Consider the following 20,357-nt stretch of genomic DNA (forward strand, 5'->3'; position numbering starts at 1 on the left):
TTTCATTTTCTTTGAGACTATGGTGAAGGGAGTTGTGTCCTTAATTAGCTTCTCATCTTGACTGTTATTGGTGTATACAAAGGCTATTGACTTGTGGACATTGATTTTATATCCTGAAACATTACTGTATTTTTTGATGACTTCTAGGAGTCTTGTGGTTGAGTCTTTGGGGTTCTCTAAGTATAAGATCATGTCGTCAGCAAAGAGGGAGAGTTTGACCTCCTCTGCTCCCATTTGAATTCCCTTTATTTCCTTGTCTTGCCTAATTGTATTGGCTAGAACTTCCAGCACTACGTTGAATAGTAAAGGTGACAGAGGACAACCTTGTCTGGTTCCAGTTCTAAGAGGAAAAGCTTTCAGTTTTACTCCATTCAGTAAAATATTGGCTGTGGGTTTGTCATAGATAGCTTCAATCAGTTTTAGAAATGTGCCACCTATGCCTATACTCTTCAGTGTTCTAATTAGAAAAGGATGCTGGATTTTATCAAATGCTTTTTCTGCATCTATTGAGAGGATCATGTGATCTTTATTTTTGCCTCTGTTAATATGGTGGATAACGTTTGTAGACTTGCGTATGTTAAACCAGCTTTGCATCCCTGGGATGAAGCCTACTTGATCATGATGAATGACTTTTTTGATGATAAGCTGTAATCTATTGGCCAGGATTTTGTTGAGGATTTTTGCATCTATATTCATGAGTGAGATTGGTCTGAAATTCTCCTTTTTGTTTGGGTCTTTTCCTGGTTTTGGTATCAGGGTGATGTTTGCTTCATAGAATGTGTTGGGGAAGATTCCTTCTTCCTCAATTTTTTGGAATAATTTCTGCAGTATAGGAATAAGCTCTTCCTTGAAGGTTTCATAGAATTCTGGAATGAAGCCATCTGGGCCAGGGCATTTTTTGGTTGGAAGATTTTTTATTGTTTCTTTGATCTCGGTGCTGGAAATTGGTCTGTTCAGGAGCTCTATTTCTTCCTGGCTGAGTCTAGGGAGAGGGTGTGATTCCAAATATTTATCCATTTCCTTCACATTGTCAAATTTCTGGGCATAGAATTTCTGGTAGTATTCAGAGATGATCTCTTGTATCTCTGTGGGATCAGATATTATTTCCCCTTTGTCATTTCTAATTGAGGTTACTAGAGATTTTACTTTTCTATTCCTCGTTAGTCTGGCCAATGGTTTATCTATTTTATTTATTTTTTCAAAAAACCAACTCCTAGTAGAAAGAAATAAAAGCTAGAAAGTACAGATGTGGTGAAAAACATAAATTTACCAATTAAAAAAAAAAACCAACTCCTTGTTTCATTAATTTTCTGAATGATTCTTTTGTTTTCAATTTCATTGATCTCTGATTTGATTTTGGATATTTCTTTTCTTCTACTGAGTTTAGGCTTAGATTGTTCTTCTTTTTCCAATTCCATAAGATCTCTTGTAAGATTGTTGATGTGCTCTCTTTCTGTTTTTCGAAAGTAGGCATCTAAAGCGATGAATTTTCCTCTCAAAACTGCTTTTGCAGTATCCCACAGGTTTTGATAGCTTGTGTCTTCATTGTTGTTATGCTCAAGGAAGTTAATGATTTCCTGTTTTATTTCTTCCTTCACCCATCTGTTATTCAACAGAAGATTGTTTAATTTCCATGTCTTTGGGTGGACTCGAGCATTTTTGTTAGAGTTGAGTTCCACCTTTAGTGCCTTATGGTCTGAGAAGATACAAGGTAAAATTTCAATTCTTTTGCTTCTGTTGATATTTGTTTTGTGTCCCAGGATATGATCAATTTTGGAGAATGTTCCATGGGGTGATGAGAAGAATGTATATTCTTTATCTTTGGGGTGGAGTGTTCTGTATGCGTCTGTCAAGCACAGTTGTTCTGGGGTCTCATTTAAATCTCTTATATCTTTTTTTAATTTCTGTTTAGAGGATATGTCTAGCTCTGTAAGAGGAGTGTTAAAGTCCCCTGTTATTATGGTATTATCAGATATCATATTGCTCAGACTGAGTAAGGTCTGCTTCAAGAATCTGGGAGCATTTAAATTGGGTGCATAGATATTTAGAATTCAAATGTCTTCTTGTTGTAGTTTTCCCTTGACCAATATAAAGTGACCATCTTTGTCTTTTTTGACTTTAGTTGCTTTAAATCCACATGTATCTGAAAATAAGATTGCAACTCCTCTTTTCTTCTGAATTCCATTTGCCTGAAAAATTGTCTTCCAACCCTTGACTCGGAGCTTTATTTGTCTTTTGAAGCCAGGTGTGTTTCTTGCAGACAGCAAATGGATGGCTTGTGTTTTTTAATCCAGTCAGCCAATCTATGTCTCTTCAGTGGGGAATTCAAGCCATTAACATTTATTGAGATAATTGATAAGTGTGGTAGTATTCTATTTGTCTTATTTGGTGAGAGTCCATTGCTTAGTTTTATCTTTTGCATCAGTGTGGAGGTTTGGTTCTGTCCTTTAATTTCTGAGTTCTTACTTTGCTGCTGATCCATTGTGGTGGTCAGTGTGCAGAACGGGTTGAAGTATTTCCTGTAGAGCTGGTCTTGTTGTGGTGAATTTCCTCAATGTTTGCATATCCGTAAATGATTTGATTTCTCCGTCAATTTTGAAGCTTAGCTTAGCAGGGTACAGAATTCTGGGCTGGAAATTGTTCTGTTTAAGTAGATTAAAGGTAGATGACCATTGTCTTCTTGCTTGGAAAGTTTCATTAGAGAAGTCTGCGGTCACTCTGATGGATTTGCCCCTGTAGGTCAACTGGCGCTTACTCCTGGCAGCTTGCAGAATCTTTTCTTTTGTCTTGACTTTGGACAGGTTCATCACAATGTGTCTTGGAGAAGCTCGGTTAGAGTTGAGGCGACCTGGGGTCGATAGCCCTCTGAAAGCAGTGTGTCAGAATCTTTGGTGATATTTCGGAAATTTTCTTTTATAATATTCTCTAGTATGGCTTCCATTCCTCTGGGGCATTCTTCTTCCCCTTCTGGAATTCCTATAACTCGTATGTTGGAACGCTTCATAAAGTCCCATAATTCTGACAGTGGACGTTCTGCTTTCTCTCTCTTCTTTTCTGCCTCTTTTACTATCTGAGTTATCTCAAAAACTTTGTCTTCTACCTCTGAAATTCTTTCTTCTGCATGGTCTAACCTGTTGCTGATACTTTCCATTGCATCTTTAAGTTCCCTGATGACTGTTTCATTTCCTTCAGCTCTGCTATATCCTTTTTATATTCTTCATATCGTTCATCTCTGATTTGATTCCGTTTTTGGATTTCCTTTTGGTTATTTTCCACTTTATTAGCAGTTTCCTTCATTGTTTCCATCATTTCTTTCATTGTTTTCAACATGTGTATTCTAAATTCCCTTTCTGTCATTCCTAACGTTTCTTCATAGGTGGAATCATCTGCAGTAGCTACCTCATGGTCCCTTGGCGGGGTTGTTCTGGACTGGTTCTTCATGTTGCCTGGAGTTTTCTGCTGATTCTTCCTCATGAGTGGTTTCTTTTATCTGTTTCCTTGCCCTAATTTTCCTTTCACTTCCTCTTGCTCTTTAAGTTCTCCTGCCTGTGGACGTTTTTCCACTGTTTTAGTCCTCCTCTTGGGGTCCAGAAGTCTCTCGCTGACTCCCTGTATCCGCGCAGGGGTGATGATAGGCAGATCCCACCAGCCAGAGATGCCCGGAGTTCTATCTCCCCAGACTCATGGTGCCCAGATGCAAGAAAGCTGTTTTTCGGCTGCCATCTTGCTCCGCCTCCTGATCTCTAGAATTTTCTATGTTTTCTTTGATCCAGCAATTCTACTAGTACTAATTATACTGCAAACATATACCTCTTGCAACTTTTTTTTTTTCTTTTCAATTTTTTTTGCTCTTCCCTGGGAAACTAATTGGAAAAGCATTCAAAACAGGATGGTGTAGTGTCAGATAAATTGTCCTCGAATTCTTCCACCAGAGGCAACCCTTAGTTTGTAGTTTATTTTTCCAGCTATCTTCTATACATAGACAACAAACAGAAGCCTCGTATCCCATACGTCTTTGGGGAGTCTCTAATTTTTTAAAAGCTCCTTTGAGACTTGTTTCTCTAGGAGCCGGAGCCTCATGTACAGGCAATACTTCAGGACCACGCCCTTCTCAGCCTCGTTATCCTTTACTCCCGCGAGGTCCTTGGCTGCCACAGCAACACACTTCACGACTTTGTTTTTAGATGGAGTCTTACTCAGTCGCCCTCAGCAGAGCGCCCTGGTGTCACAGTTCACAGCAACCTCAAACTCTAGTGCTCAAGAGTTTGCCTCTTGCCTCAGCCTCCCAAGCAGTAAGGACTACAGGCGCCCGCCAGGATGCCTGACTAGTTTTTTCTATTTTTCGTGGAGACGGAAGTCTCGCTCTTGCTCAGGCTGGTCTCGAACTCCTGAGTTTAAGCGATCCGCCCTTCTCGACCTCCCAGAGCGCTAGGACTGCAAGCATGAGCCACCACGCCGGCCTACACCTCAGCACTTTGGCTCCGTGGGCAGTCCCTTCACTCGCACTTGACGCGTTCTACCCACTGCCCTGCAACCTTGACGTCAGTAGTTGGGTAAGCACTTCCGCCTCCAGTCCTTAATTTTTTGTTCATTTGTTCATACATTCATTCATTCTGGAGATAGAGTCTTGTTCTGTTGCCCTGGCTGGAGTGCAGTGGTGTCATCACACTGCATTGCAACCTCAAACCCCTGGACTCAAGCCATCCTCCTGCCTTAACCTCCCTAGTAGTGTCAAAATGCCCAGCTAATTTTTCTATTTTTTTGTAGAGAAAGGGTGTCACTCTTGCTCAGGTTGGTCTCAAACTCCTAATCTCAAGCAATCCTTCTGCTTTGGCCTCCCAAAATGCTAGGGTTACAGATGTGAGCCACCGCACCCAGCCAATTTTTTCACTTTAACAATTTTTATTTCTAAATGATCATAAACAGAGGGAAGCAAGATAGGCTGGGTTACACTGGAGACTCTGAAACAATCCCACATCTAGAGAAAATGTGTAAGAAGGCTGAAATGAAGAGCAGATAACTAAAGATAAATGAAAGGAGTAGTGAGCATCCAAGAATAGTTCTAGGAAGGCCAAGATCAGCTTAGCCTTGAAAGAGAGAACATGTAAAAAAACAAAACAAACACACACACACACACACACACACACACACAAAAAAAACACTGAGAAAGAAGTTCATTGGCACAGTGGGGAGAAAGTCCACCAAGCAATGGCTGTTTTACTGTCACAACAGTGGGTAAAGGAAGACAAAAAAGTACAATTCTTCAACTCCTGTTTTGCTTCTGTCTTTTCTATCAGGGATGATTAGAGGAATGATGAAGGTGGATCAAACACTAGTAAAGTAGGAACTGATATCCCAAACACATGAAGAGATTTTACAATGTTTTCTGTATTTTATATGAGTTCATATTTTCTAATGTAAGTGAATTAAATCCCAGGAATATGAGAGCACTTGTGCAATGACTGAAAGACAGGTCTAATATAAGATTTCAGAAATAAGCAGTGTTGGAGACAAGATAGCCAAATGCCCTTTTACTTTTCTTTAGAAGGAAAAGAAAGTAGACTTAGCTAACAGACTGAAGGTAGCATAGTATTATGGGAAAAGCAAGGGCTTTGGAATCAAATGGTTTAAATTCTAGCTTTACCAGTTATTTTATGACCTTAAGCAACTAACTTTCTGGGCTTTAGTCTCCTCTGCTGGAAAATACAGGATAAACAAACTTGCTTTATGAAGTGATTAAGAGGAAATGAGGTAGAATTTACCAAATATTCAGTATACTAAACTCAAACACAAATAACAAATACTCAATAGATAAATTCTTCTTCCTTTGGGGACCTGACTTGAACTCCTGATTAGATTCTGTAAGTCAAAAAAGTTCTGAAGTCCCTAAAGAACCAAGGTGGCTTCACCAAGAGTAAGCAACATCAGACTTAGTTCACGTCTTTCTGACACAGCTTAACTACATATCTGGGAAGATAAAAGTTAGGTCTGCCTAGATTATGGATTTGGATGAAACAACCTTTCTTTATCCTGCACTCCCCACTCCTCTCCTCTGCCTAAATCAATTTGTATCTCCAGATTTATATGGGGAATAAAAATCCTTGTGAGGAAAAGATTCACTTGGCATTTATGAAGTAAGAGATGGTGACTTAGATAAACTTACTTAGTGTGCTTGGGCCAGAGATGGGTATGTGAGGAAGTGAAGCTAAATTACAAGGAATGGAATTGAAGTTTCTGAAAAATTATTCATCCTATAGGAAGAAACACTAAGCTAGATTTCCTAATAGAGACCAGAGGAAACGCAAGCCACAGGGATGATCATTTGCCTCTGTTTTGATCCACACCTAGCAGGCTGTGAAAGCACTTAGGAAAGGCTTACAGTAAAATTAAAATAATTGTTTTTATTAGGTGTTACATTAATGACAGTGATACTTACCAAGATATGCAGAAAGTTATAGAAAGCATTGGTCAAAAAATTTTCCCTGTATATCTCCTAAACAAATTTTTGAAAACAATGCATCCTTCACATGTTTTTAGGCTGATAGTGAAAAATTTTTACTCTAAATTTAAACAGTGTGAAAAATATTAATAATTTATGGCTTACTGTAATAATGCCAATTTAAAATAGAACTATTTTAATCAAATCAATAGTGATTTGATAGCCATTATAATCATTAAAAAATGAACAAATGCTATTAACAATTGGAAATTTTATATTCATATTTTTTTGAGCTATTTCAACATCTCCCATAATAATTATGCCCTATTTTTAGTAAATTAGTTTTACTAGTAAATTTTTAGTAAATTAATTTTACTATATGATTATCTACATCAAAATATATACCTATAAATTCTTTCATTTCCTAAAGTCTCAAACTATTCTATCATCATAATTATTATTAGTGTAAAATTCATCTATGTTACAATCCTTATTAAAATACTAACAAAAGAAAATTTTATTGGAAAAGGGATTTCCGAGATGGGATTTTTAATGGATAAATATTGCTGTTAGAATGAGAAGATAAAAAAAAAAAAAAAAAAAGAATGAGAAGATTCATCTTGGAGTAAGAGTTGTCTCCAGTAAAAAAAAAAGGGGAGGAGAGGGTGGCGCCTGTGGCTCAGCGGGTAGGGCGCCAGACCCATATACCGAGGGTGACGGGTTCAAACCCGGCCCTGGCCAAAACTGCAACAAAAAAATAGCCGGGCGTTTTGGCAGGTGCCTGTAGTCCCAGCTACTTGGGAGGCTGAGGCAGGAGAATCTCCTAAGCCCAGGAGTTGGAGGCTGCTGTGAGTTGTGTGATGCCATAAGCACTCTATCGAGGGCGATAAGGTGAGACTCTGTCTCTACAAAAAAAAAAAAAAAAAAAAAAAAAGGGGGTAGGGGATGGGGTGGGATTCAGCATTAATTTTATTCTTGATTTATTCTTTTTTGGGTTAGAACTTAGGAATTCTGTCCACATAAACAAGATGATAATGAAAGAAGTTATACCACTGTCTCATAATTTTCTTAAGTCTTTCAAAAATGCTATAATGATCCTATCTTCAAAAATTATTTTCAATGACCTATGACAAAGCAAAAACCTGACAACCACCTGCCATGCACTCTCCCCATATATCCTACATTGATAACCCCACACACCCTACACTGATCCTCTATTTGAATTATAATACTATTGGAAACTGGAGGTTTTATAACCCAGGCCTTCAATATGTAAATGGAGAGAGGGGTGATCGTAAAAAGGGAAAAAGGGAAAGACAAGGTGCTTAAGCATCTCTTTTCTCAGGCTATATGTACCCAGGGTCTGGATAATTCAGTTTGAAGACTGCTCAGTCAGGTAACATGGCAAATACTAACATTTATTGAACTCTTACTATGAGTCAACTGTACTAAATTATTTATATATATGCTATATCATTTGATCTTTTCAATAATTCCTTTATGGATGAGAAAACAAGAGAGTAAAGCTCCTTGCCTGAAGTTTCACAGCTATTAAAGAGGTACTATGTGATTTGAATACATATTGTTAAGCTTAACAACTAACCAGTGAATTCAGTTTAGTGCAGGCATAGTGTAGGGACCTGTAGGATACTTGTTACTACTGGGCTCAGAGCCATAACCATAGCTCTTTAATTTTTTTAAGTGATTAAAAAATATGTAGTATGTGTGGTTGGTAAATATGCAAATGGCATAAAACTGGGAGAAACAACTAAATTATCATCCTTTAAATCCTGAGAAATTATAGCAAAGGACTACTAATTCTTATACAATGAATTTTTTTTTTTTTTTTTTTTGAGACAGAGCCTCAAGTTGTTGCCTTGGGTAGAGTGCTGTGGCATCACACAGCTCACAGCAACCTCCAACTCCTGAGCTCAAGTGATTCTCCTGCCTCTGCCTCCCAAATAGCTGGGTCTACAGGTGCCTGCCATAATGCCTGGCTGTTTTTTGGTTGCAGCAGCCGTCATTGTTGTTTGGCGGGCCCAGGCTGGATTCGAACCCACCAGCTCAGGTGTTATGTGGCTGGCGCCTTAGCCACTTGAGCCACAGGCGCCGAGCCTTATATGATGAATTTAAAGTAGACAAGGATGTGACAGCTATGTTAGCAAAATTCCTTCCAAATCCACCTATTTCTGCATCAGAAAAGCTACAGCACCAGTAAAGAGTGGAGGAGACACAGCTCAGCAGCAGCAGGAGTAAAAGACACAGGATCTTAGCTGACAGAAAGCTCAGTGTTCCAAGAGTATGATGTGACCACAAAACATCCATCATGAGAAAAAGGGAAATGGTTTACTTATTCACGGCTTTTTTCCTGGTCAGACCACACAGAATTCTGCACATCACACTGAGAAGCTGGAGAGTGAATAGCTCTAATGATCGCCCCATAAGGAGCAGCTGAGGTCACTGTGAAACGTTATTTTCATTGGGCAGAGACTAGAGGATGTGGGGAAGAAAGTATGGTGAAGCAAATTTCTTCCACATAGTCACAGGCTGTCACCTGGAAGAGGGGGTTAGGTCTGCTCTCTATGGTCCCAAGAGATAGAATAGGTATGCAGACTTTTACAGACAGGCTGAAACATACAACTTTTAAGGTTTCTATCAATTCTGAGAATTTCTGACTAATAATTTTCTAACACAGCTGAGACTTAAATTGCACATAAACAATTCTATCTGGAGATGTTTTTCAAAAACACTGGAAGGATCTCCTGGAGTATAATCATATAAAAATTTGAATCTGAATTATAATCCAGAGCTGCCAGAATGTTCAAAAACTATTACCAATCCTCTGATTCCTTTGCCAGTGCTCAGAGTAACTCCACTGACATCTCCTTATAAGATTTAACCTTTTTAAGTTGCCTCAGAGAAATACAAAATTCATTGCCCATCATCCTAAAGTCTTTTCAGGAAATTTTATAATCTACAAGTATGACAATAATAATAATATTAATAACTTAGGATGACTTAAAACATTATATTTATTTATTTTTTTTTTTTTGAGACAGAGTCTCAATCCAGTGCTCAGCCTAAGTCAAAGTAACCTCAAACTCCTAGATTCAAGTGATCATCCTGCCTCAGCCTTCTGAGTAGCTGGGACTATCAGTGTTCACCAACACACCTGGCTACCTTTTCTATTTTTAGGAGAGATGGGGGTCTCACTGTTGCTCAAGCTGGTCTCAAATTCCTGAGCACAAGGGATCTATCCTCCTGCCTTGGCCTCCTAGAGTGGTAGGATTATAGGTGTGAGCCATGGCACCCATCATAAAACATTTTTTAAAGTAAAATAATCAAGAACTTCAACTACTACAATCACATTACTTCTTCTTATGTATTTGCTTATATGAACATATAGCAAAGCGTAGACAGAGTACATTTCTTTTTGGAGAAATTAATTCTTTCTTTCTATATGGCCCCTCCCTTCTTTACTTCATGGGTCCCAAATTAGATCTTACCTTGCACTGAAAATCAGATCCTTCATATTTCATACACCCTGAAGCTAATGTGGTTTCTCCCTGGTCATCTTCTTCTATGATGGCAAAGCAATGTCCATTAGTTCTAAAAGAGAAAACAACGTAACTTCACTTCAGACAGTGCTAATGAAATTTGAGTTCAAAATGTAAAGGTCTTTGGTACCTCTTTTTTTGTATTAGAGATGCATTCACATGTGATTTACTGGCAGAGCCAAAAAGGTTAAGGCAAATGAAAGCTATGTCTGAACTAAGATTTAAAATGCCAGTGAGAACTCTATGTCAAGTGGAAAAGGATTTCTATTAAAAAACTGAAAAACAACTGTCTCTTTTTACCTATTGTATTTTCAATATTCACATACTGTACATGATAAATAAAAACAATCTGTGAGGGTGGCGCCTGTGGCTCAGTTGGTAAGGCGCCGGCCCCATATACCGAGGGTGGCAGGTTCAAACCCGGCCCCGGCCAAACTGCAACCAAAAAATAGCCAGGCATTGTGGCGGGTGCCTGTAGTCCCAGCTACTCAGGAGGCTGAGGCAAGAGAATCGCTTAAGCCCAGGAGTTGGAGGTTGCTGTGAGCTGTGTGAGGCCACGGCACTCTACCGAGGGCCATGAAGTGAGACTCTGTCTCTACAAAAAAAAAAAAAAAAAAAAAAACAATCTGTGAAACATATAGACTTAATGACATAAAGATATATTTGGGAAGAAAAGATTAATCAAAATGCCTTTTTTTTTTTTTTTTGGTGAGACAGAGCCTCAAGCTGTCACCCTGGATAGGTTGCCGTGCTGTGGCGTCACAGTTCACAGCAACCTCCAACTCCTGGGCTTAGGCGATTTTCTTGCCTCAGCCTCCCGAGTAGCTGGGACTACAGGTGCCTACCACAATGCACAGCTATTTTTTGGTTGTAGTTGTCATTGTTTGGCAGGCCCAGGACGGATTTGAACCCGCCAGCTCTGGTGTATTTCGTTGGCACCTTAGCTGCTTGAGCTACAGGCATCACTTTTTTTTTTTATTTTGTAGAGACAGAGTCTCACTTTACTGCCCTTGGTAGAGTGCCATGACGTCACAGGACTCACAGCAACCTCCAGCTCTTGGGCTTATGCGATTCTCCTGCCTCAGCCTCCCAAGCAGCTGGGACTATAGGTGCCCGCCACAATACCTGGCTATTTTGTTGTTGTTGCAGTTCGGCTGGGGCTGGGTTTGAACCCATATGTGGCTGGCACCCTACTCACTGAGCCACAGGAGCCGCCTTGTTTTTTTTTTTTTTTTGCAGTTTTTGGCCAGGGCTGGGTTTGAACCCGCCACCTTCGGCATATGGGTCTGGTGCCCTACTCCTTTGAGCCACAGGCGCCGCCCTTTTTTTTTTTTTGAGACAAAGTCTCACTATGTTGCCCTCAGTACCTCAGTAGAGTGCCATGCTGTCATAGCTCACAGAAACCTCCATCTTGGGCTTAAGCGATTCTTTTGCCTCAGCCTCCCAAGTAGCTGGGACTTACAGGCGCCCGCCACAACACCCAGCTATTTTTTTTTTTTTTATTGTAGTTGTCATTGTTCGGCAGGCCCTGGAATGGTTCGAACCCGCCAGCTCTGGTGTATGTGGCGGGTACCCTAGCTGCTGAGCTACAGGCACCAGGCCTAAGCAAAATTCTGAAAGAATATTTTACTGACTGCAACAGGAAAACAGGGAGAATTTGTGAATGTTGAATTTTCAATATTTACATAAATATATTGGTATTTAATAAAATTTTATCATTTTAGTGTTAGTATCCTGAGAAAACTTAGGATATGTTCTTTTAGACTTTAATAGCTATAGAAGAAACTTCTAAAAGCTTTTTTCTGTGCTCCTATTTTTTGTTATTATCAGTGTGTTGACTGTATGTAAAAGAATTCTGGGGCGGCACCATAGCTCAGTTGTCAAGGACGCCGGCCACAGACACCTAGGGTGGCGGGTTTGAACCCACCCCCAGTCTGCTGAGCAACAATGTCAACTGCAACCCAAAATAGCCGGGTGTTGTGGCAGGCACTTGTAGTCCCAGCTACTTGGGAGGCTGAGGCAAGAGAATCACTTAAGCCCAAGAGTTGGAGGTTGCTGTGAGCTGTGATGCCACGGCACTGTACCCAGAGCAACAGCTTGAGACTCTGTCTCAAAAAAAAAAAAATAGAATTTTGTAGAACTCTTCTTTTTTTATCTTGCAGGGGGAGGGAGGGACGAGTAAAGACAGGGTCTCACTGTGTTACCCAGGCTAGTCTTGATCTCCTGGGCTCAGGTGATCCTCCTGCCTCAGCCTTCCACAGTGCTGGAACTACAATGGCATGAGCCATCACACCTGGCAACATCATCACTTTGTAGTAGGAGAAAACGTTAAGTGTGAAACAAAATTCTGTTAAAACTGAAGATTCATTTTGACTTTGTGTTACTAAGCTACCAACAAACAGCCCATCATTATCAGGCAGATACTGCAGACGAGATGTGTGGAGCATAGTAGGGCACTCCCTTACAGATCACACACCCAAGAAGGTGTAAAGGGAAAATTAGTCCACAGTCTGCCACATAGTGTAAACCACTAGAAGACAAACAGCAAATCTAAAATATGAATTATCATTATCATATGATCTCAAGATTTTACTTGTAAAGTTCTATGCTTTAAATCTGTTCCATTCAAAGAACATAAAATTATTTTGAAAGTACAAAACATGATATTCATTATTAACTTTATTAACAGGGAGACAATTAATTAACTGATGAGACTGATCAGGGAATAATTTTTTTTTTTAACAGTAGCCTTTTATTTTTTATACTGATTATGCCATGAATCCATAGGGAATAAGTTCCAGAAGCTCAGGCTCCTTTCCACTGGTTCTCACAGAGTATATTCTCTGGGTGGAGAAGGCTGGCCCTTCAGTTAAACCCAGGCATCTTTCTCTTTGGCTTCCTTTATTTATTTATTTATTTATTTATTTATTTGTTTGTTTTTTGAGACAGAGTCTCACTCTGTCACCCTTGGTAGTGTGCTGTGGCATCACAGATCACAGCAAACTCTAACTCTTGGGCTTAAGTGATTCTCTTTCCTCAGCCTCCCAAGTAGCTGGGTCTATAGGCACATGCCACAACGCCCAGATATCTTTTGGTTATAGTTATCATTATTGTTTGGCAGGCCCTGGCTGGGTTCGAACCCACCAACTCTGGTGTATGTGGCTGGCACCCTAGCCGCTGAGATACAGGCGCCAAGCCTGGCTTCCTTATTTTTTATGATCATTTTTCTTCACACATTTCAGGAAGCTATCTTGGCTCTTAAGAGTACTTAAGAGCTCAATACGAATATTAATACTCTTGGTTAGAATCTTGCCCTTAACCTTGTTTACAATAATGCCAAAAGCATGCTGGGTAACATGGGTAGACTCTTATGGTTTTGCCATGGTGACATCTGTGTGGCTTTTTTTTTTTTTTTTGGAGCCAGAGTCTTACTTTTGTCGCCCTTAGTAGAGTGCTATAGCATCATAGCTCACAGTGACCTCAAACTTTTGGGCTTAAGCGATTCTCCTGCCTCAGCCTCCCGAGTAGCTGGGACTACAGGTGCCTACCACAACATCCAGCTATTTTTTTTGCTGCAGTCATCATTGTTGTTTAGCAGGCCTGGGCCGGGCCAGCCTCGGTGCATGTGGCTGGCTCTGTAACCACTGTGCTATGGGCGCCAAGCCTGTGTGGTCTTTCTGAACAGTATCCATTTCCTTGATGTCTACAGTATCACCTTTCTTGTAGATTGTATGTATGTGCTAAAGGAACAACTCCATGTGCTCTAAAAGGCCTAGAGAACACAAATCGGGTGCCTCCCCTCTTTCTTTTTGTGTTTGTCATTTTGGCAAATTACAGGAAGATGGTGTCTCCGGCCAAAAGGCAGAGAATACTTTTTTGTCTAGTAAGTCAATTCTTCAATGTTCCCAAAGAATGTGGGATAGAATCACGTGATCATTACATAGAATAATTAACATAAAAATTGGTAGGGAAATTAGGATTACATAAATCACATTTAGATTGGAAAGTTCAGGGGCAGAAAAATAATACAGGGCTCGGCGCCCATAACTCAGTGGTTATGGCGCCAGCCACATACACTGGGGCTGATGGGTTTGAGCCTGGCCTGGGTCTGCTAAACAACAATGACAACTATAATAATAATAATCATAAAAAAATAGTCAGGTGTTGTGGCAGGCACCTGTAGTCCCAGCTACTTGGGAGGCTGAGGCAAGAGAATTGCTTTACCAAGAGTTTGAGGTTGCTGTGAGCCCTCAGCTCTCTACTGAGGGCAACATAGTAAGACTCTGTCTCAAAAAAACAAAACAAAATCATAACAAAATTTTCATATGTCCCTAAAATATTCCAATCAAGAAGTAGGAGGTTGCAGGTAAATTTTTTTGTTTCTTTCAGTAAAAATCTTTAAGTTTTCCACAATTAGCACAATAATTTTATGATAAGATCATTAAATAAACTCAGAATGATAGACAAATACTAGATTTCTTTTATCTGCTTTAAAAAGATTATAATGTAAAACTAATAAAGTATCAATTAATGGTAATTACATTCCTATATACAAAACAAAAAGAGAATAAAAATATTCAGATAACCTTAAAATAGCACTCAATGCAACTTTACTGTCCTAATTCTTAAGAAGGACTGCATAAAATACTTACATGCATGTGTTATTAATAGCATCATCTGGGCAGTGTCCTGAACAGTAGCACTTTAAAAAAGGCAAAGTATCCTCTGGTGCCAAGGTTATTCCATTTTCTGACTTTTTCTGGTCGGAGTCTGATTTCATTCCAGTGCCATGGAGCATACTATCTAGATTCTGCCCTGTATTCAAATATGGAATTTGTAAGTAAATCATTAATGAAAAGCTAATAGTTTCATTATAATTTTCAGTGAGAAAGCTGCTAAATTATTTATTTACTAACAAACTATTATGCACACAATTACTGTACCAGATATCACAGGGTGCACAAAGACAGCTATGTCACAACGTGTGTCCTAATGAAAGACAAGAATGGCAGAAAGTAGAATACGGTCACAATTTGTAAGAAAGGTACAAAATGGGTGGTGCCTGTGGCTCAAGGAGTAGGGTGCTGGTCCCATATGCCGGAGGTGGCGGGTTCAAACCCAGCCCCGGCCAAAAAAAAAAAAAAGAAAGGTACAAGATGGGGAGACTCACCAGGCAAGGCCAAGACTATTTCCAGTCGTTAAAATATAGACAATGTTATTTTTCTTTTAAACCTCGTTTTTAAAAATGTCCTTTATTTGTACCACTATATAGAAAAGGGGTTACTAGGCATCTTGCTTTGGACTTTTATTAAAAAAATTTTTCTTTTTAATTTATTTTTTTATTGAGACAGAGTCTCATTTTGTGGCCCTCGGTAGAGTGCCATGGCAATGTAGCTCACAGCAACCTCCAAATCTTGGGCTCAAGCAATTCTCTTGCCTCAGCTTCCCAAGTAGCTGGGACCACAGGCACCCACAACACCCGGCATTTTTTGTAGAGATGAGGTCTCGCTCCGGCTCAGGCTGGTCTCAAATTCCCGAGCTCAGGCAATCCACCTGCCTCGGCCTCCCAGAATGCTAGGATTACAGGCGTGAGCCACCATGCCCGGCCTTGCTTTGGCCTCTTATTAGTTAACTAAGGGAATTTGAGAGCATGGGGACCACCTGTGTTATCTGGAGCCTTTATACTTCAAGGTCATCAGTTTGGATCCAGATCATGCTGCCAGAAAGGGAAGGTTGCTGTATGCAGTAGGTAACTTATAGAAATAGAACTGGGTTCTTGAACTAGAGTCCAGCAGCCTCCAATGACAAACACTCTGATTCAGTTTATTTGGTACCGAATCTTTCAGGATGGAAAACAGAACTAAAACCTCCGTCTCAAACAGCTGAAGTCAGCTATGTCATTCCTTGTGGGTTGCTTTCAAGGGAATGAAAGGTAGAACCAAACAGATTCATGTGTATGTATTTTATTATAAATGTTAAATACACTGGTTCAAGACACAATGTGGACTTGACTTTAAATTCAGCCATAATGATGAGAAAAAAAAAGCCCACATATACATACATTAATGACAGAAAACGTGTTGCTAAATTCAGTGTTTAAGTGATTCCATAACTTTAATAATCTTCATTATTTTCTTTTTTAGAGAAAAGGTCTCGTTATGTTGCCCAGGCTGGTTTCGAACTCCTAAGCTCAAGAGAGCCTCCTGCCTTTTGTTTTCTTTATGCTGAATATTTAGTAAAGGAACTTATAACTGAATGAGTATTTTATTACTTTTTTTATTAAATCACAACTTTGTACATTGATGCATTTATGGAGTTCAATGTACTGCTTTGATATACAATGTGAAATGCTTACACTCAACTAAGTAACACATCCATCACAATTATACTCATTTCTTAATAGTTTTGAAATGTACCATTGCATCATGCACATTAGGTGAGATCCCTCCAAATAACCTCCATCCTCCCATATCCTCCCCCCCTCTCCTCTTCCCTTCTATTTTCTGGACTACAGTTATATTTTGCCATTCATATGAATGTGTAGGTGATTATATGTTGATTTCACAGTAGTACTGAGTACATTGAATACTTTTTTCCATTCTTGAGATACTTTACTAAGGTAAACATAAAAGATATGAAGTCTCCATCTTTTTTATGGCTGCATAATATTCTATAATATACAGATACCACAATTTGTTAATCCATTCATGGCTCAATGGGCACTTGGGCTGTTTCCATGTCTTGGCAATTACGAATTGGGCTGCAATAAACATTCTGGTGCAAATGTCTTTGTTGTAAAATAATTTTTGATCATCTGGGTATATACCTAGTAGAGAAATTGCAGGATCTAATGGTAGATCTATTTTTAGTTCCTTGAGTGTTCTCCAAACTTCTTTCCAAAAAGGTTGTATTAGCTTCCATTCCCACCAGCAGTGTAGAAGTGTTCCCTTCTCTCCACATCCATGCCAACATCTGTAGTTTTGGGATTCTGTGATGTGGGCTACTTTACTGGAGTTAGATGATATCTCAAAGTGGTTTTGATTTGCATTTTTCTGATGATTAAGAATGATGAGCATTTTTTTTTTTCTTTTGTAGAGACAGAGTCTCATCGCTATTGGTAGAGTGCCATGGCATCACAGCTCACAGCAACCTCCAATTCCTGGGCTTAGGTGACTCTCTTGCCTCAGTCTCCCGAGTAGCTGGAATTACAAGTGCCCACCACAATGCCCGGCTATTTTTTTGTTGCAGTTTGCCTGGGGCTGGGTTTGAACCCAACATCCTCTGTATATAGGGCTGGCGCCCTACCCACTGAGCCATAGGCACTGCCCAGGATGATGAGCATTTTTTCATGTGTTTAAGAGGCCATGCACCTACCTTCATCAGAGAAGTTTCTGTTCAACTCTCTTGTCCACACAGAAATGGGGTTATTTGTTCTTTTCTTATTGATTAGTTTGAGCTTTCTATAGATTCTAGTTATCAGACCTTTGTTGAAAGCATAACCTGCAAAAATCTTCTTCCATTCTGAAGGATGTCGGTTTGCTTTACTCACTGTGCTCTTGGCTGTGCAAAAGCTTTTTAGTTTGATAAGATCCCAGTAATGTATTTTTGGTGTTGCTTCAATTGCCTGGGGGCAGGGGGTTGCTCCTCATACTCCTCTCAGGCTGATTTCAAGTGTTTTCCCTGCACTCTCTTCTAGTATTTTTATAGTTTCATGTCTTAAGTTTAAATCTTTTATCCAGTAAGAATCAATTTTTGTTAATGGTGAAAGGTGGGGGTCCAGTTTCAGTCTTCTACAGGTCACCAGCCAGTTCACCCAGCACCCTTTGTTAAATATGGAGTCTTTCCCCCACTGAATGTTTTTGATAGGCTTGTTGAAGATCATCTGATGATAAGTACCTGGGTTCTTCTCTTGGTTCCCTATTCTGATCCATAAATCTACCTCTCTATTTTTGTGCCAGTACCACGCTGTTTTGATCACTATAGATTTATAGTACAGCCTGAAGTCTGATAATGTGATACCTCCTGATTTGTTCTTATTTCTGAGTAATGTATTTGCTATTTGAGTTTTTTTCTGATTCCATATAAAATGAAGTACTATTTTTTCAAGTTCTTTAAAGAATGACAATGGTGCTTTAACAGGGATTGCATTAAATCTGAAGATTGCTTTGGATAGTATGGATTAACAATTAACAATGTTGATTCTTCCCAGCCCTGAGCATGGTATGTTTTTCCATTTGTTAACATCTTCAGCTATTTCTTTTCTCAGAGATTCACAGTTCTCTTTATAGAGATCTTTCATGTCCTTTCTTAGGTAAATTCATCTTCTTTGGCACTACTGTAAGAGGAACAGAGTCCTTGACTATTATTTTCAGTTTGACTATTATTGGCATATATAAAAGCTACTGATTTGTAAGTATTGATTTTGTATCCTGAGATGCTGCTGTATTCCCTGATCACTTCTAAGAGTTTTGAAGTTGAGTCCCTGAGATTTTCCAGGTATAGGATCATATCATCAGTGAAGAGCAAGAATTTGATCTCCTCTGACCCTAATTGGATACCCTTGATCGCCTTCTCTTGCCTGACTGCAATGGCTAAGACTTCCATTACAATGTTAAAAAGCAGTGGAGACAGTGGGCCTCCTTGCCTCGTTCCTGATCTGAGTGGAAATGTTTTCAGTTTTACACCATTCACTATGATATTGGCTGAATGAGTATTTATTAACAGAAATAAACACCAGGAAAGAATACTTCAAAATAAAAAAAAAAAGAGCTGAAGGTTTGTGTGTATACATGTCATCACAACCTATCCCCCTCACCACTACTCTCCTTTCAGAAATAAATGTTGTCACACAATGGCAAGGCTCTGTTAATCCTCTAAATTTCTACAAAAGGTAAAGATACCACCCTCTTGAGGGTTCCTAGATGTATCCCTCCAGCTGTGACTTGCTTAGGGATCTCATAACTGACCTGCCCTAAATGGAACTCTTGTCTTGTCTTAACCATGGTCTTACCCAAGTCTCTTGGCTCAACTTCCAAAATGAACCTCAATTGTTTCTCTCCAACTCCACTGCCATTGCCTAGGCCCATCACATTATGCCTCTACCAAATAAAACATCTCCAAACTACTCTTTACCCCTGCAGTCCATTTCCCAAAGAACAGCCAGCCTGAGATCTCTTATACTTGTGAATATAAGTCTGATCCTATTGCTCCTACTTAAAACTAATTAATGGCTCAACATGTACTCAGAATAAAATGCAACCTTCCTCACTATGTCCTACTAAAGATTAGTGGGAACGGGATCTTATATACCTCTCCATGATCAGCTAACAGCACTGTCCCTCTACTATACTCAGCGCACAGCCTCTGTAAATTCCTAGAACATGTCAATCTCCTCCCACCCACAAGTCCTGTATATTTACCAATCATAAAATTATGAGCCCTGGGGTGGCTCAAAACACAAAAAAAATATTCAATAGCTTATATGCTCAAGTATAACATCTCAAGAAAACATGAATATATACACATAAAGAGACAAATAAGTAAAAGATAGACATGATGATAAATAGTCCCATTCATAGGATGCTCCTTTAAATCAATGGCAATTTTTGACTTTACTAGATTTTTTTTTTTTTGTAGAGACAGAGTCTCACTTTATGGCCCTCGGTAGAGTGCCATGGCATCACACAGCTCACAGCAACCTCCAACTCCTGGGCCTAAGCGATTCTCTTGCCTCAGCCTCCTGAGTAGCTGGGACTACAGACGCCCGCCACAACACCTGGCTATTTTTTGGTTGCAGTTCAGCTGGGGCCGGGTTTGAACCCGCCACCCTCGGTATATGGGGCCAGCGCCTTACCGACTGAGCCACAGGCACCGCCCGACTTTACTAGATTTTTATTCCTGGCTCAATAATTTTTCCTACTTTCCCAGTGATTTATTAGTTTCTTTTGTATAAAGCAGAGGAACTCTCTCTGCTTCAACCTCAAGATGCCATGTCTATAATAGGATTCAGATGGCAAAAGGCTGCTGAGCTGGAGAGTCTAATGGAATACCTAAGCATTGCATATATCAGGCAATAAGTAACAGTAGTATTCCTAATGAATTTTATAACAGTATGCACATCAATTAAATAGTGACCAAGAAGATATCAGCAGGAGAAAAAGTATAAGAATTGGATAAGGTGACATGTCTAGAACTGTGCTATACAACATCAGTTTCTCACACTAGCCACAATTCAAGTGCTCAAAAGCCACTCCACAGCTAGTAGCCCCTGGAAGGACAGCACATATACAGAATAGGGACTGGCTTGGTGGGCCACCCAGTCTCACAACTACCCAACTCTGCTGTTATGATGCAAAACCAGC

The 20,357-nt window shown here is 39.6% G+C and overlaps 1 protein-coding gene across 4 annotated transcripts in view; it reads right to left on the reverse strand.

Moving 5' to 3' along the window:
- Window positions 1-20,357, reverse strand: part of BMPR1A (bone morphogenetic protein receptor type 1A) — a 191,765-nt gene that overhangs the window by 36,180 nt on the left and 135,228 nt on the right. For all 4 annotated transcript variants that reach the window (XM_053583813.1, XM_053583814.1, XM_053583812.1 and 1 more), the window contains exons 4-5: window positions 14,649-14,811; window positions 9,946-10,048 (exon numbers count right to left, since the gene is read on the reverse strand). In XM_053583813.1, the coding sequence (XP_053439788.1) occupies window positions 9,946-10,048; window positions 14,649-14,811 (266 nt within the window). The remainder of the gene's footprint in view (window positions 1-9,945; window positions 10,049-14,648; window positions 14,812-20,357) is intronic.

Source organism: Nycticebus coucang, chromosome 3 (assembly GCF_027406575.1).
Source record: "Nycticebus coucang isolate mNycCou1 chromosome 3, mNycCou1.pri, whole genome shotgun sequence".
NCBI lineage: Eukaryota > Metazoa > Chordata > Mammalia > Primates > Lorisidae > Nycticebus > Nycticebus coucang.